Source organism: Rhinatrema bivittatum, chromosome 1, assembly GCF_901001135.1.
Source record: "Rhinatrema bivittatum chromosome 1, aRhiBiv1.1, whole genome shotgun sequence".
Taxonomy (NCBI): Eukaryota; Metazoa; Chordata; class Amphibia; order Gymnophiona; family Rhinatrematidae; genus Rhinatrema; species Rhinatrema bivittatum.
This window is the reverse complement of record NC_042615.1, coordinates 36,087,350-36,101,442: the sequence shown is the minus strand read 5'-3', so window position 1 is coordinate 36,101,442 and position 14,093 is coordinate 36,087,350. Positions and strand designations below refer to the sequence as shown.

General features: G+C 44.3%; 1 protein-coding gene across 1 annotated transcript in view; it reads left to right on the top strand.

Moving 5' to 3' along the window:
* The window catches only part of MGARP (mitochondria localized glutamic acid rich protein), a 45,251-nt gene extending 40,433 nt beyond the window's left edge, over positions 1 to 4,818 (top strand). The window contains exon 5 of the mRNA XM_029594996.1: positions 37 to 4,818. Coding sequence (XP_029450856.1) covers positions 37 to 320 — 284 coding nt within the window. The 3' untranslated portion in view covers positions 321 to 4,818. The remainder of the gene's footprint in view (positions 1 to 36) is intronic.
* The last annotated feature ends 9,275 nt before the right edge of the window (positions 4,819 to 14,093 follow it).

Here is a 14,093-nt window from a genome sequence, read left to right as displayed (position 1 = left end):
TAAAAATGTTTTTGTTGTATTAAATAAATCCTTTAGAAGGTGAGGAGGCAGTGCCTGCAGAAGAAGCTGCTGCTGAGGTGAGCAGAGAGGCAGCGGGAACGGCTGTGGCGGAAGCGGTCGCAGCCGAGGAAGAGGCTGGGGCAGCCGTGGCGGCGACGGTGGTGGTCGACGAGGCCCCAGAGCGGAAAGAAATCCCCGCGGTTTCTGCAGAGCCGGAGGCGACGGTGGCTGTGGTAAAAGAAGCGGTGGAGACCTCGGCGGAGGAGGAGGCAGAGCAAGACGCTTCAGCTGGCGCAGAGCCTGCCCCAGTGCAAAGTTAGGCTCTGTCCTACGGAGCGTGGCTGTGGTGGGCTCGATTTGGGTTATCGCTAGAAAGGGGTGTGTGAACTTTATCCAAAAGAAAATCAGGGGTTAATGCGATGCACTTGCACAAAATCCACAAGTTTGGCAAATCAGTTCATCTGAAAAAGACCTGTGGGCTCTCAAAAGCTAATATATATATATATATATATATATATATATATATATATATATATATATATATATATACAATACTTTCCCCTTTTTAAGAGGTGTGGCGCTACTTGAACATGAATCATCAACTTTTTTTTTTTTTTTTTGTATGTTGACAAAATCTGCATCGGATTTCTATAGATCCAACCTAAACTTTAGAGATTCTTGGGAAAACAAGTCTGAATTTGTCATATGGATCTTGGGAGGTAGTCTGCAGGGAGGGGGAGGGGTGTGCTGGTTTTGGAGGGAGGGTTTTTCTCCTACCAGAAATCTCTCCTGGTTTGACTTTTTTTTTTTTTTTTGGTTTTGAGCATCCTGAGTTATGCAGTTGTCCCAGCACACTCCTTCCATGTCAGCTATGTGATTTTATTTCAGGGGTTTAATACCCGCCCCACCCCACCCCCCACCCCCGGGGGTGATATCTGAAGCCTGTGAGCAGGTAGGTTCTGTGGTTTTTGCATCAGGAAGGGACAGACGAGACTATGGGCCTTGCAGCCCTCGTCTGCTGTCATTTCCTTGGTTTCAGTGCATTACCACAGCTTTGCTGAAGGCACAGAGTAGGATAAAATCAATCTTTCTAAGAATGGGGCACAAACTTTATTCGGATATTGATGGATGAAACCGAACTGTTGATGGAACAGGCGAGCAGGATTTTGGGACTCTCAAAGTCACTGTTTCCCCTTTCTGTAGGCTTAAATTTGTAGATCACATTTGTAGGGAAGAAAAACCTCAAGGTTTAAAAATGCAGCCCATTCCTCCCCCCCCCTTCTTTTTTTTTTTTTTAAATTTTTATTTTTAACTTGCAGGTCAAACTTAAGGCAACAGTAACAGCAGAAACTTTAGTTGATTCAATGGTGCTTATAATAAAAAAAAAAAAAAAAGAAAATTCTTCATGATTTTTATTTATTTTACTGGGAAGGATAGTGTTTCTGGCTGTGGCTTTTGTTTTGTTTTTAAAGCTCCTATGCGGCTCCTTCCCCAGCACTGTCTGATGCTGTGTGCAGGCACGGTACATCTGCATGTAGCGCAGGCCGACGCGTGAGCTTTGGCAAGAGAGCCGCTCCGTGAAGTCGTGGGGGAAGTTAAGGGAACGTGCACGGCTACTACACAACAATGTAAGAAATGATATCTGAGCCAAGTCGGGGAAGGAAATCCTAGCGTTGGGGACAAACCAGCCAGATGCTGCCGTTTATCTGTTTGGTCACATTTCCCTCTAGCCTACAACTTCTGTTGGCTAGATGTTTTCCTTACTAGTCCTAATGCATCTTTCAACTGAATTTTAGATGTCTGGGGGTTTTTTTTTTTGTTTGTTTGTGGTTGTTTTTATTTGTTTCTGCCCTTTTAATATATTGAGATAATTGCCATGGCTTTCTTCCCTACCCTCAGAAGCCATGATTTACTGCTGTTGGATGAACGTACTCCCTGCCTTTACCCCAGTTTGTTGCTCCTCAGGCACACACGAGAGGACCTGCATCCCACTGTAGTATTTTGCTGCTGTCCAAGCATAGTCGGGCCACTGTCAAGCAGGAACAAGAGCAGGGAAACCCTCACCATTTCCTGTTGCGTGGCGGTGGGAGAGTGGCGTGTGAGGAAAGCATGAATACACCAGCTTCAATAGGGGATAAAAATAATCCGCTTTAGCATGAATGAAAAAAAAAAACCAAATGAATCTGCAAACCCCTTGTGTTTTGCTGCTATGCCATAAAGGGAAAGATGATGGGGAAAAAGAAACAATCTTTAGGGTCTTCTGATTAGCCCACAGGGAGAGCGTGGTTGCTTGGTCTCGTTTTCTCCTTCGGCCCTGTGAATTTTCCTTTTATAATCGCCCCTTACCTTCTGCTGCTGTTCAGTAATAGTTTTGTTTCATGTTTATTAATTTTTTTTTAATTGTGTAACCTGGAATTATACATAGGTGGGTATAAGGGTTAAGTACATAATGGTCAATATTAGATATTTTTCAGGTACACAAACCTGGACAGTTTTCAGATATGGTGGAGGGGTTAGATAATTCTGCTGAGGGCGACCTAGCCAGCCTTGCAGAGTAACAATCGAAGGCGGTGAGATTTGTTGTTAAGCTTTTTGAGTGACTTCCTAGCTTGTACATAAGAAGGATCCTGGGAGTGGGAAAAAGTGTTCCAGAACAGGTTTTCCCTAGAAAGCCCAAAGCATAACTGCTGGTGATTCTGCCAGTCTATTCTGAATTGGGTGGGGGGCTTTCCATGTCAAAGCCAGGCTCTGCTGCTGATTCCACCAATCTCAGATATTACGCAGGCCCGTGGGAGTTTTCTGGTGTTTTTTTTTGCTCATCAGACTTCAGGAGGGTTAAGGTTTTCCCACACTTTGGCAGCTGACTGCTTTTCCCGTCTGCTCGGTTGTTATGTCCTTTTGCCAGCTTGGCTACTGGGAGAAAACCAGCGCTGTGGCATGAAAGCACGGAGCTAGCGGGTTCTAAAATGCCTTTGTTCCTATTACATGAATGGAATGCTGGGGGGAAAATGTTTCATGCTCCTTGTAAACGCGTGCACATGCAACGGGTGTATTCACCCTGAAAGGAAAGGATTACAAGCCTAACCTCAGCGGGGCAGCTACATCGGGCTTTCAGGAATATCTGGGTAAGCTGTGCCGAGTGTCCATGACTCTAAGCCGAACATTAACTAAACACGCGTAGGATAACAGCCGGGCGCTGGTTTTGCTGGCTGGCCGATTATTACAGAACCTAATGGTAAAACATAGACTAGGATCTTGCATGTTGAATTGAGCAATGGGACTTTTAAGACCCAACGAGAGAGGGAAGGCAAAAAAAAAAAAAAAAAGGCCTGGCCCCAGGGTGGCGGAGGCCAGTATTGTAACAGTTTTAAACATGCTTGGGACGAATATAAAGGGCAGGGTTAAGGGGCTAGGCAAAATATGGGGATGGACTTTAGTATAGGTAAGTAAGGGAATGCATATGCACATCCACCCACCCAAAGGGGTGGTGAGCCATAGAGGAGGAGTTTAATTGGATGGATCTGCTGTCATTTACTATGTGGTTTTGAATAATACTTTGAATTCAAAGCTTAGTGACCAAAGCATTATGATTGGGGGTTTTTTTTTTTTGTTTGTTTGTTTTTAGAGGAAGGGATCAAATTTTTTTAGATTCTCCTTTTATAAGGTCCCTGCTCCTTTTTCTCTTCAAGCTCTTATAAATTGATCTTTGGTGCAGTTGCAGCCTAAGGCCTGTAAATCGTCTTGGCATGAAAATATTTGACAGTCGGTGAGTGGCCTCTAGTAGTGTGTTTTCCATTTTTCTCCTATGTACCCTAACACGGGGCTATGCTCTACTCTGAAACATTTTGTTTTCATAAATTTATGTAAAACTGCTTCGGGGAGCCCTCTCTGGGGCACCACATTTTGTGGCTTTCCTAGCCCCCTAAGTGCTGCTTAATTGACCCTCCAGCCTCCCTCTCACCTGCGACCACTGAGCACTCGGACAATGAGCTGACCCTAGGAAGTAATTGCTGAACAAGCTCCATCTTCACAAAGTGTTTTGTGGGGTGTTTTTTTGGTTTTTTTTTACTGTGACAGTAAAAACTGGTCAACATGTTGTAGGTGTAATACCTATTTAATGGATTAACTTAATTCATTTGCAAGTAGCTTTTGAAAAGGTAGTCAGAAAATGGTATTAGATTAGTCCAGTGAAAAGGTTTTGCCTGCAAGGGGGTTGGTGCCTTTTTTCTGCATGCCTAATGCAGGATTTGCACTGTTTCACTGACAATGTTGAAACCTCATCTGTACTGCATCCGTTTTTCAAGTAGGCACGAGTGACATAGTGCAGCCTTCTTAAAGAGTTTATATCTCTAACCATTCAGAGAGGACGCTGCAGTACCTCTTCACTCTGCCTCCTGCAAACCATGGTGCCTGATTTAGGATCCAAACGTGCTATCTTCAGGCGAGGCCTAGCTTCCATTGGCTGCGCGGCAGCTAGCCTTGGCCGCATCCTCCACCAGAGTGGTGGGGCATAAAGACAGAGGTGTATGTATAGTTTGTAGTAATGTGTTTTTCTCCAGTTGCTGATTCACAGGTGCCTCTGCAAACAGTCTGATTTAAGAGCTCCCCAGCTCATCTTCCTCTAAAGCTTTCCTTTTGGCAAGACTGACCTATTCCCTAACACAGCATATCAGCTATTCTCTCATGGTGCAGCCACAGTAACTAGAGCTAAAAGTCGGTCAAGTCAGGCAAAAACTTGTTTGTGTAAAAAGATTATATACTGCAAATTTCTGAAAAAAAAAAAAAAAAGGAACGCAGTAGATCAGTTTGCATAATCTTCTGGACAGTCTTGCTATATAGATTTTTGGCTTCTAGTGTTGGTTTTCCTCCTTGGGCATGGTCCATGACAGACGGGTAAATGTTGCTACGGTGTCCTGGCTGTAGCTGTGCATCAGAAGATCCAAGCAATAGCCCAGCACCTCCCCGCCTGTTCCTGTGTGCACAGTGGTGGAGTGGCTTGTGCTGTGCTTCCCTATCGGTTTGGACTGCATGCAGCACTCTTACTGGATGAGCGCCCGGAGCTCTTGCCCCAGAGGTTTCTAGGCAGTTTCTAGTCATCTAAGCAGGTGCCTGTAGAAAAGCAAAGTGCTTCCTCCCCAGGAAGATTTTGGCAACACTAATGCTAGGACAGTGTAGGGGCCGCCCTGGTGGCTTAACTTGATTATTAGAGCTGGGCACTGCTGTGGAAGGGTCGGCCGGGGCTGGCCATGCTGCAGAGTGTGGGGGGAGAGGAAGTCCTGGTTATTGTCTGAGGGTGATGCAGAGTGGCCCAAATTCAGGACCTGTGATGTGAGCTTCAGCCAGGAGGGCTGGTGCATGCCCCCCCTCCTCCCCTCCATGACTGCACCTGAATTGAATCTGCTTTGAAGGGGGCCTGAAAAGCAAAATCTAAATAATCACTGCCACATAAATTGGAAGGGGAGGATAGTGGCGGGGGGGGGATCCTTGCATAGTTGCAAATGAAGGCTCATGGTGCTAGCTGCCAGCTCTGGTTCTGACAAAGCAGGAAGAAACTGCTCCAGAAAAAAAAAACTGCCCGGGTGTAGAGCACCCATCTAGTTTTCAGTATTGTGATAAGGGAAACGCAGATTATGTTCGCTTTTGATTTAGCACAGAAGCTGAAAGCCAGCTTCGGGATCACAGCAGTCACACATGCGTGCGTGTGAGCTTTTGGACGTTTGCTGTGCTCCAGAGTGAATCTAGAAATGCCTGTTCAGACTGAGAGTGGCTGTGTCCTATAGCAATGAATATGCAGCCATCAAAATTTGCATCACCAGTCTAGATTCTTTAAATGATTTGGGTAGACGGGGGCAGGACAAGTCCTGGTGAGAAGAAACTATGTATTAGCTGTTAACACTTAACCTCCTCCGACACAGGGGAGAGTTAGGATTTTTTTTTTCACACTGGTCTGTGAAGCACATTAGAGTTCAGACAAACTGACAGACTTTATTTTTTCTTCCAGAGGGTATATGATAATTTGAATAATACTTCAACAATAATATTGTTTTTCAACATAATGTCTTTATTGGGTGTATTACCATTTTTTTTTAAGAGATTGCTGTGGAAAGGTGTGTTTTCTTTTCAATACATGGATAAGTGCTGTGTTCATCTATTAACCTATTAAACACTACATTTGAAGAGGCACGTCTGCTTTCTTTATGTAATGCTAAAGGACATACTTTATTCATTAGAGTCCCTTCAAAGATTGGATTTATATATTTAATATTACTTTTTTTTTCTTTCTTTTTTTTTTGAGGGGCGGGGAGTAGAAGCTGCATGCATGCACAGCATTTTTCGGGTGCCGGCAACCCCATGGTCTCTCCTGCTGCCGCCGGCTCACCACTTTCCCCCAGGTGTGCTGCCCCATGCAAATGCCCGGTATGTACACCCGGTTGAGCTGGGCCTACCCACAACGATATCAACAGGATTTTGAAAACCTCCTGTGGCAAAAAAAAATGTAAAGCACAGCATGGTTGCAATAGGCCACAGGGTCAAGGTGACGGCGCAGGTCTTCATAAAAGGCTAGAACTGCTCATGAGCTGAGCCGATATCTTCGCACCACATCGCACTCAGGCAACTCAAGGAGAGTTGGCTGTGGGCAAAAGATACATTGCTGGCATGGTCTAGGGACAGCTATGCCTGAATCTAAAGCAAAATAACATAAGAATATAAGACATACCATACTGGGTTAGGCTTAGCTGTACTTGATGTACCCTTGCTCTATCAAGTCGCAAGTCATTTCATTATTTTGTAATATTAGTACTGGTAGTATTTTGCATATTATTGTCTGTATTTTACTGTATTGACATGTATGTAGGAATAACTACTGTCCACTAATCCATGGAAGGATAAAGGAACAGGCCATAGCCAGCATGAACTGATTAGACATCCATGTACAGGCCTGTTGCCTCACTTCATGGACATCCCAGATTTTGATTTGGCCTTCTGTGTCCATTTCTGGACCATTTAAGACGTCCGGAATGGGCGTCCTAGGTCGCATGGATGCTTTTGGAAAGATCGAGCCTTTTGGCATTCATAATGGACTCCCAATCGTTGCGTCCCTGTTCTTGTACTGGTACCGGCTTTTCTGGAGTTCCATTCATCTGAGCAATGGCTCTCCTTCTCCTGGCATTCCTTATTCTTGCTTTCATGTGCAGAAGAAGGCCAGCAGGAAAAAAAATGTACAGAAAATCCATTAGATTTAGTAGGAATTACACAAAAGCTTTCCTGATATATCCGCCAACAGCGCCACCACACTAATGCCAGGGAGAGGGTAGATGCTAAATTGTACACGTTAGAAAGCTCGTAATGGACGCACTATTTTTGGGCGCACGTTACTGTATCGGGGTACTAATCTAATCATTTACAAGCGATGGGTGCTATTACCTGAGGGTTGGTTAGCACGCGCATTATGGATGCGCTAATGCATGTACTGTATAGGATGTCCATGTAGCGTTTCTAAAACCCAGTCCAGACCATGTAGAACAGCGTGCTGGCCGGAGCGCCTCTTACTGTATCGGCCCAATTGTGGGAAAATAGAAAGTAAGAATAATTATCCTGCAGCTGATGGCCTGTCACTGATCAAAACATATGCTGTTTTTAAAAATAAGATATCTTGGAACAAAATCTTATTCATCATCAACATCTAAACATTAATCTGTTCCAAATGCAGAGTGAGGACCGCAAAGACACTGGTCCAGTGAATGACTTGTATCAGTGTCTTCTGTACTAATGTTTGTCTGTGGTTAGAGCAGTGTTTTTGGCATTGCTGCATTGAGAAAACTTTCAGCTCCTCAGTGAGACTAAAGCAGGGTTTAAAAGCCTCTCTGAGATTCAGTAAATGCTTTCTGTCAGTGCCGGCATAACTATTTTCTGGTCCTGAAGATGAGGTGACATGGTTAGTTGATACATGGCAGAAACACCAAATCAACATTTCTTAAAAATGTTAATGTTTATACATTTTACAATTAAATAAAATCAAACAAAAATGCAGACACTAGAAAAACTGAATTTTAAATGCCCCGAAAGTAAACGGTTAAAAAAACAAATGCAGAATGCAATTCAGCCTCACTGGATGTCAATCGGCTCATTTCAGTATCCACTGTTTGTACTAAGTCCAGGCTAAAGCAATTAGTCCAGGGGTAGGAAACTCCAGTCCCAGCATGCAACAAATGGGTCTGGTTTTCAAGATATCCACAATCAATATGCATGAGATATATTTGCATAGAATGAAGGCAGCTGGCCATAGAGGCAAAAACTCATAATAAAAACTATTAAAAATATATGCAAAGCTGGTGCAGGAATCTGTTGAACCATTAGATGATCAAGGGGTTAAAGGGACACTTAAGGAAGATAAGGCTATCACAGTCCCGATTTTGTGGAATGCTCTGCCAGATCCTCTACATCTGGCTGAAGGTTTGAAAACTTAAAATGAATCTTCAGCTCTGGCTATTCAAGACATATGACTATGACGTCCAATCTCCCCAACTCTACAGCATCCTGAATATCCCACCCTCACTCTCACAGACATCCAAGATTCAGAATTCCTGGAGATTGGACGTCATAGTCATATGTCTTGTTCTACCAAATCCCACAGTAAACCATTTATTCTTGGAATGCTGAATCTTCTGTGGAAGCTGAGGAACTGTAGGAATAAAAATGATTTACAATCCAGACAAAAATAACCTTTTATCTTAATCTTAGCTGTGGGAGGACCTGGTTGTTAAATATCTCCATCAAGCAATTGAGTGTTTGGCTTTTATTTAGAAGAAAAAAATGATATGCAACACTTCATCTTTCATTATATTTATTAGAGAAAAAAATTCTACATGGCTCTAGCATAGTTGCTCTATTCATCTGCTCTCTTCCTCCAGCCCCCAGGGCTCATCTCTAATATAAGGCCTGTCATGAAGAGACATCAACTCTCTCAACTATTATCCTTACATAATGGGGTACATTTTATTAAAAAGCGCGAGCACGTACTTTTGTTCGCGCACCAGGCGCAAACAAAAGTACGCCGGATTTTTATAAGATACACGCGTCTCTGATGTTCGAGTAGGGGTTCACCTGAGCACTAGTGATCATCAGATGGTATGGTTCAATATCACAAAAAGGATACAGAGAAGTCATGCAAAGACCCGAGTTTTGAATTTCAAAAATACTGATGCGGGATGAGACTGGAGGGAGACCTGGAAGACTGGGAGGAAACGGGTGAGGTGGAACAACAGTGGGCCAAATTAAAAGGAGCTATTACAAAGGCAACAAATCTATATGTTAGGAAAACAAAGAAGAGGAAAAAAAAATGATCTGGTTCTCTGAGATGGCTGAAAAGATTAAGGCAAAAAGATCAGCATTCAAGAAGTATAAAGGATCCCAAAAAAAGGAACACAAGGAAGAATATCTGTTAAAACCGAGGAAGTTGAAGAAAGAAATCAGGAAAGCAAAAAGTCAAGCATAAGAAAGTCAAGCTCTCTGCTTCAATGGCAGGGGGGAAAGGGGAAATGGATTCAGACAGCAACCAACAAGAACCCTGACTTTTACAGTCTGGGGAAACAAATATGTATGGGGGGTAACTTGCTGCTGTGGCTGTTATTACCCTTAACCACTAGGCCTGATACTTTTGATGCAATTCCAACATTGCTCTCTGCTTCAATGGCAAGAGATAATGGGGAATTGGACTCGAGAGCAATAAACAAGTGCCCTGACTTTTACAATCTGAGAAACTGATCAGTATGGGGGTGACCTGTATGGCGCAGCGGGTATTGCCGTGGGTTTGCTGGGCAGACTGGATGGATGGACCATTTGGTCTTTTTCTGCCGTCATTTCTATGTTTCTGTGTTTATGATTATATTGGAAAGTCGGGGGGCTAGTTCTTGATTAAGGCTGCAAACGAACCCTGGGGAATCGGATCTAGTGGGCTGGTTCATTTTCTGGAGGATGTTTTCCACTTCTTTGGGAGAGATGGGTCTGGGCAGCTAGCATGGTATTGTCTGGAGGGAGTTGAGGTGTTCCTGCTGATAGAGAGAGGATGTGGATGTGAAGGAGGAAGAGTTGTCAAAGGAAGAACATATCGCTAGGATCTTATCCATGAAGAATCCACAGTTTAAAACAGGAATGTATAGGAAGAATGATAAATTGCCACATAATCTGCCATAGTCCCCCATCCTCTCTCAGCACATGTTCATAAAACTTGGCTAAGTCTGTTCAGGTTTTTAGATTGTCCAGTTAGAGTTATGTACACATTGCAATGACTTGGCAACGTGGCGGCCTGCACTGACCGGCTCCTATAATCCTCGGATGTGCGGATTGTCTCCTTAATAAACATGAACAACACCGGTAGCTGTAATTACTGAGAAAATCACATGTGCATATATTTGTAGTACACATAAACACAGTTGAATTAGCCCAAGTTTGAAACCTGTGAGCAATAACACGATTAAGTTTTCAGCTCTTGCTACAGGATCTATGGCCAGCGGCCATAACTAGAGCTGAAGCCAGAGGTGACCTTTACAAAGTGATTTAGAAGAGTTTGCACTCTGCAGGACCAGCATTAAGTCATGCCACATGCAATGCTATATTAAGCGCCATGGATTTGAATGTGAAAGCTAGAAGGCTCTCTGGTTAACCAGGGCTAATCATCTACTCTCACCAACCTCCGAAATCTGGATAGTTTTCTGAAAAAGTATTTTGCTGTAAAACGTTGGGCTGGTATAATTTAATTAATTAAATTTATTTGTTTATTACAGCATTTACAGGCTGCTTTCTGCTGGAGCTCTAGACTTTCCAGAAATTTAAAATTTAAACAAAGCTCCCAATTGCTAACCCTTCGCCTGCTATAAAGCTGTCTTTAAAATAAGAGAGTAGGGAAAACTCAACATGGTAGACGAAAGCTGCAGTTCTGCTTTCCTACTAGCATTTACAGTCAGAGAAATACTTGTCGTGCATTCCTGTGCACAGGTTCCTCTCTGATAGGCTTCACCGTTTTACTTGCAAGGGGCACAAAGAGCTGCAGGCTGATTCCACCGTGGTTAGATGTGGGCATTGTTGACCTTGGCCTTCATTGTGTTTGACCTTCAGCTGTGAGCATGACACTTCTCAACAGCAGGCCTGGAGTGAGGTACAGGCCTACTACACCATTGACTAGAACGGGGCGCACCCCGCCACCCTGCCCTAGACCTTGGAAGGTACCTGCCCCTCCCCATCACTGCCTCCTCTAACACCCCCCCCCCCCGACCTTGGCTACAGTGATGATCCTTAAAGCAGAGAGAGCACGGTGGCAGGCCCCCACCCCCTCTACGCTTGTGTGGGCTTGTGGATGGGAAGGGAGGGGGTCAGAGCCTTTGAGCACAGGCTTAGAACCCGCGCCCTCTGCAATTTGAGGATCACCACCGGCGCCAAGGTCCCAGGGGTACTGCATATATTTGGAGGTTTGCTGGAGGAAGGGAGGCAGGGACAGGGATTGGCACCAAAATCAGTGCCTAGGGCTGACCAAATCTGTCCTTGCTCATTAGCGATGACCTGTTCCCACTTCAAGAACTGATCGGTAATAGTTTATTAAATAAGGTGGAACAGTTGGTCTGATGCCATCTTTCCTCTGTACAGATTTCTTAAACATTAGAGTTGGAAACGCAAGCAGTGACCATGTGCCACCCAGTGTTTTACACACGAACAACATGGTGTCTCCTGAAAGCACGGCAGCCTCTCCTAGCTCAATGTTTGGCAGTAAATATAGTTTGTTCTCTAGGATAGCACAGGTGTAGCTGCACCTCAAGGCAGCAGCAGTAGGCTCTAAGGGATTGATTCAAGTTTCAGGTACAAAAAAAAACATTGCAAAAGTCTGCCAATCAATTTTGTTTGCACAATTTATTTTAAGGCTCCTTTGGCCGTCCAGTCAGAAGCAGGGCTGGGATCTGGCACTATGATTCATTCATAAGTACCTGAATATTTGAATCAATGAACCCCCCTCCACCCTGGGGTTGCTTAATGCTTCCACAGCAGCTGCAGCTGAGCCATTAAAAGTCCCAGAGTTAGGGCTGAAGCAGGGATCTTCCACTGAGCCACCAGGCCAGCCTGTTTGCCCAATTGTGAAAGCCCTCATCATGTGCCAGGGATTTAATTTCCTGCAGCCTGAGGCAAGATCACCCCCCCCCCCCCCCCCCCCCCCCCCAGTTCTGCCTGGTGCTTGGAAATCCCTGGTAACCAGAGGCTGGAAAGAGAACTTCCTTTGTGGCTCAGCCTCCTGGAAAGCCTAGCTCCGTCCTTCCCCCTGACATGTCAGTCCCACCATCCATCCATGGAAGGCCCCACAAGTGGATGAGTTGCAGCCGCACACCAGTTATTAAAGGAATAAGCTTTTATTTACATTCTGACATTCACGACTCTTCAGAGCAGATTTCATCCAGGTACTGTAGCTATTGCCCTATCCACAAAGGGCTCACAATCTTGTCATCTCTTATGCTTCATTTTAAAAACCATGACAGCAAGCCCAGTTTAATCTGGAGGTCATGGTAGCACGTTTTGCTTTTGATTTGTGAGGGCTGTCTCGTACATGACTGTGTGTGGTGATTCTTAGCAGAGTGGAATAAAGGTTGGAATTGTATTTTATGTTTGTCTGTTTATTAATATCAACAGAAAGAGAAAAACAGTAACAAAGAGCTCCAGTAACGTAAATTGTGGAGACTCAAAATGGCACCCTGTTGGAATGAGCTCCGAACCCAAGAGGAGCATAATACAGAGCAGGAACGCGTCCATCGCAGTATTATCAGTAACATAAAAACAACCCCCCCCCCCCCCCCCCCCCCAAACCCACCCTCCTCAATAATCAGAGATGCAAGTCCGGTATTCAACCAGGTCCATCAGTAAGTGTTCCCAATGAAAGCTTCTGGTCCGGGTAGATAATGAATCCAAAGAAGGAAGCCAAATCGCTAGGATTTTCCGCCTCTTGGAAAGGTGACTATGCCTCCCCAGTATTAATCCATAATTAACAGACAATGGATGGCATTCCTCCAAAAATCAAAAGAAGGGTCCACCTCTTGCCTCCAGTATGTAGTATAGTATTATGGGCAACCAGCAAAGCTTTAGAAACCCCTAGTCTTTGCGCTGCAGTATACACTCCAGCCTCAGGAAAAATCCCAAATACAGCAAGTTGGACAGATAAAGGCAAAGGCCGAGACATAATGGCTTCCATATAATCAAACATCTGCTTCCAAAAGACTTGAACACTAGTGCAGTACCTTATAGAGTGACCCAAGGTTCCCTCAGCAGTCTTACATTTATGACATAAATCAGAGTCAGTTAGGCCCATTAAATAAGCTTGCCGTTGAGAAACACATGCTCTGGACAACAATTTAAATTGCACCTATCGTAAACGTGTATTTTGCGTACGACTAGATATGCCGAAAAGAAGCCTAAAAGTCAGACAAAGGGAGAGAGGTGTGCAAGTCCCGGCTCCATGGGAGCAAATGTGTCCTAGAGCTTATGTTACCCAGTAAGAACTTTAAAGATTTATGAAAAAATGATAACGAGTGCCTGGACGGACCTTCCAAATGGAACCAGTCCAGGAACACCTCCCATCCCTTGGCTGTAAGGGCCTTGCCATCCAGAGACTTCACATAATGTTGTAATTGTAAATAATTAAACACCGGGATATTGAAATCAGGAAACGTTTGTCGCAAGGAATCCAGGGTAAGTATTTGCCTTGAGACCCCCTCCCGAGCTCAGTTAGAAAAAAACCTTACAGTCTAACCCTGGTGAAAAATCCATATTGCCCAGAGTAGGCAAGAAAAGGAGAGACCATAGGCGTAAGACCCAACTGAGAGGTAAGCCACCACCACACCCACCGAACAGGTGAGATCAGCACATGTTCTTCAGATAAGGAGAGAGCTGTGAACCAGTGGCATGTAGTATAAACCGAAGCTGAAAGGGAAAGGGAATGGCTGCCTCATAAGCGTAGTCAAATAATATGACGTAGCTAAAAGTCAGATACCAATACGTCGAAGGTGAATTCCATAATTCTATATTCGAATGTCTGGAAGACCCATCCCTCCCTGCTTACT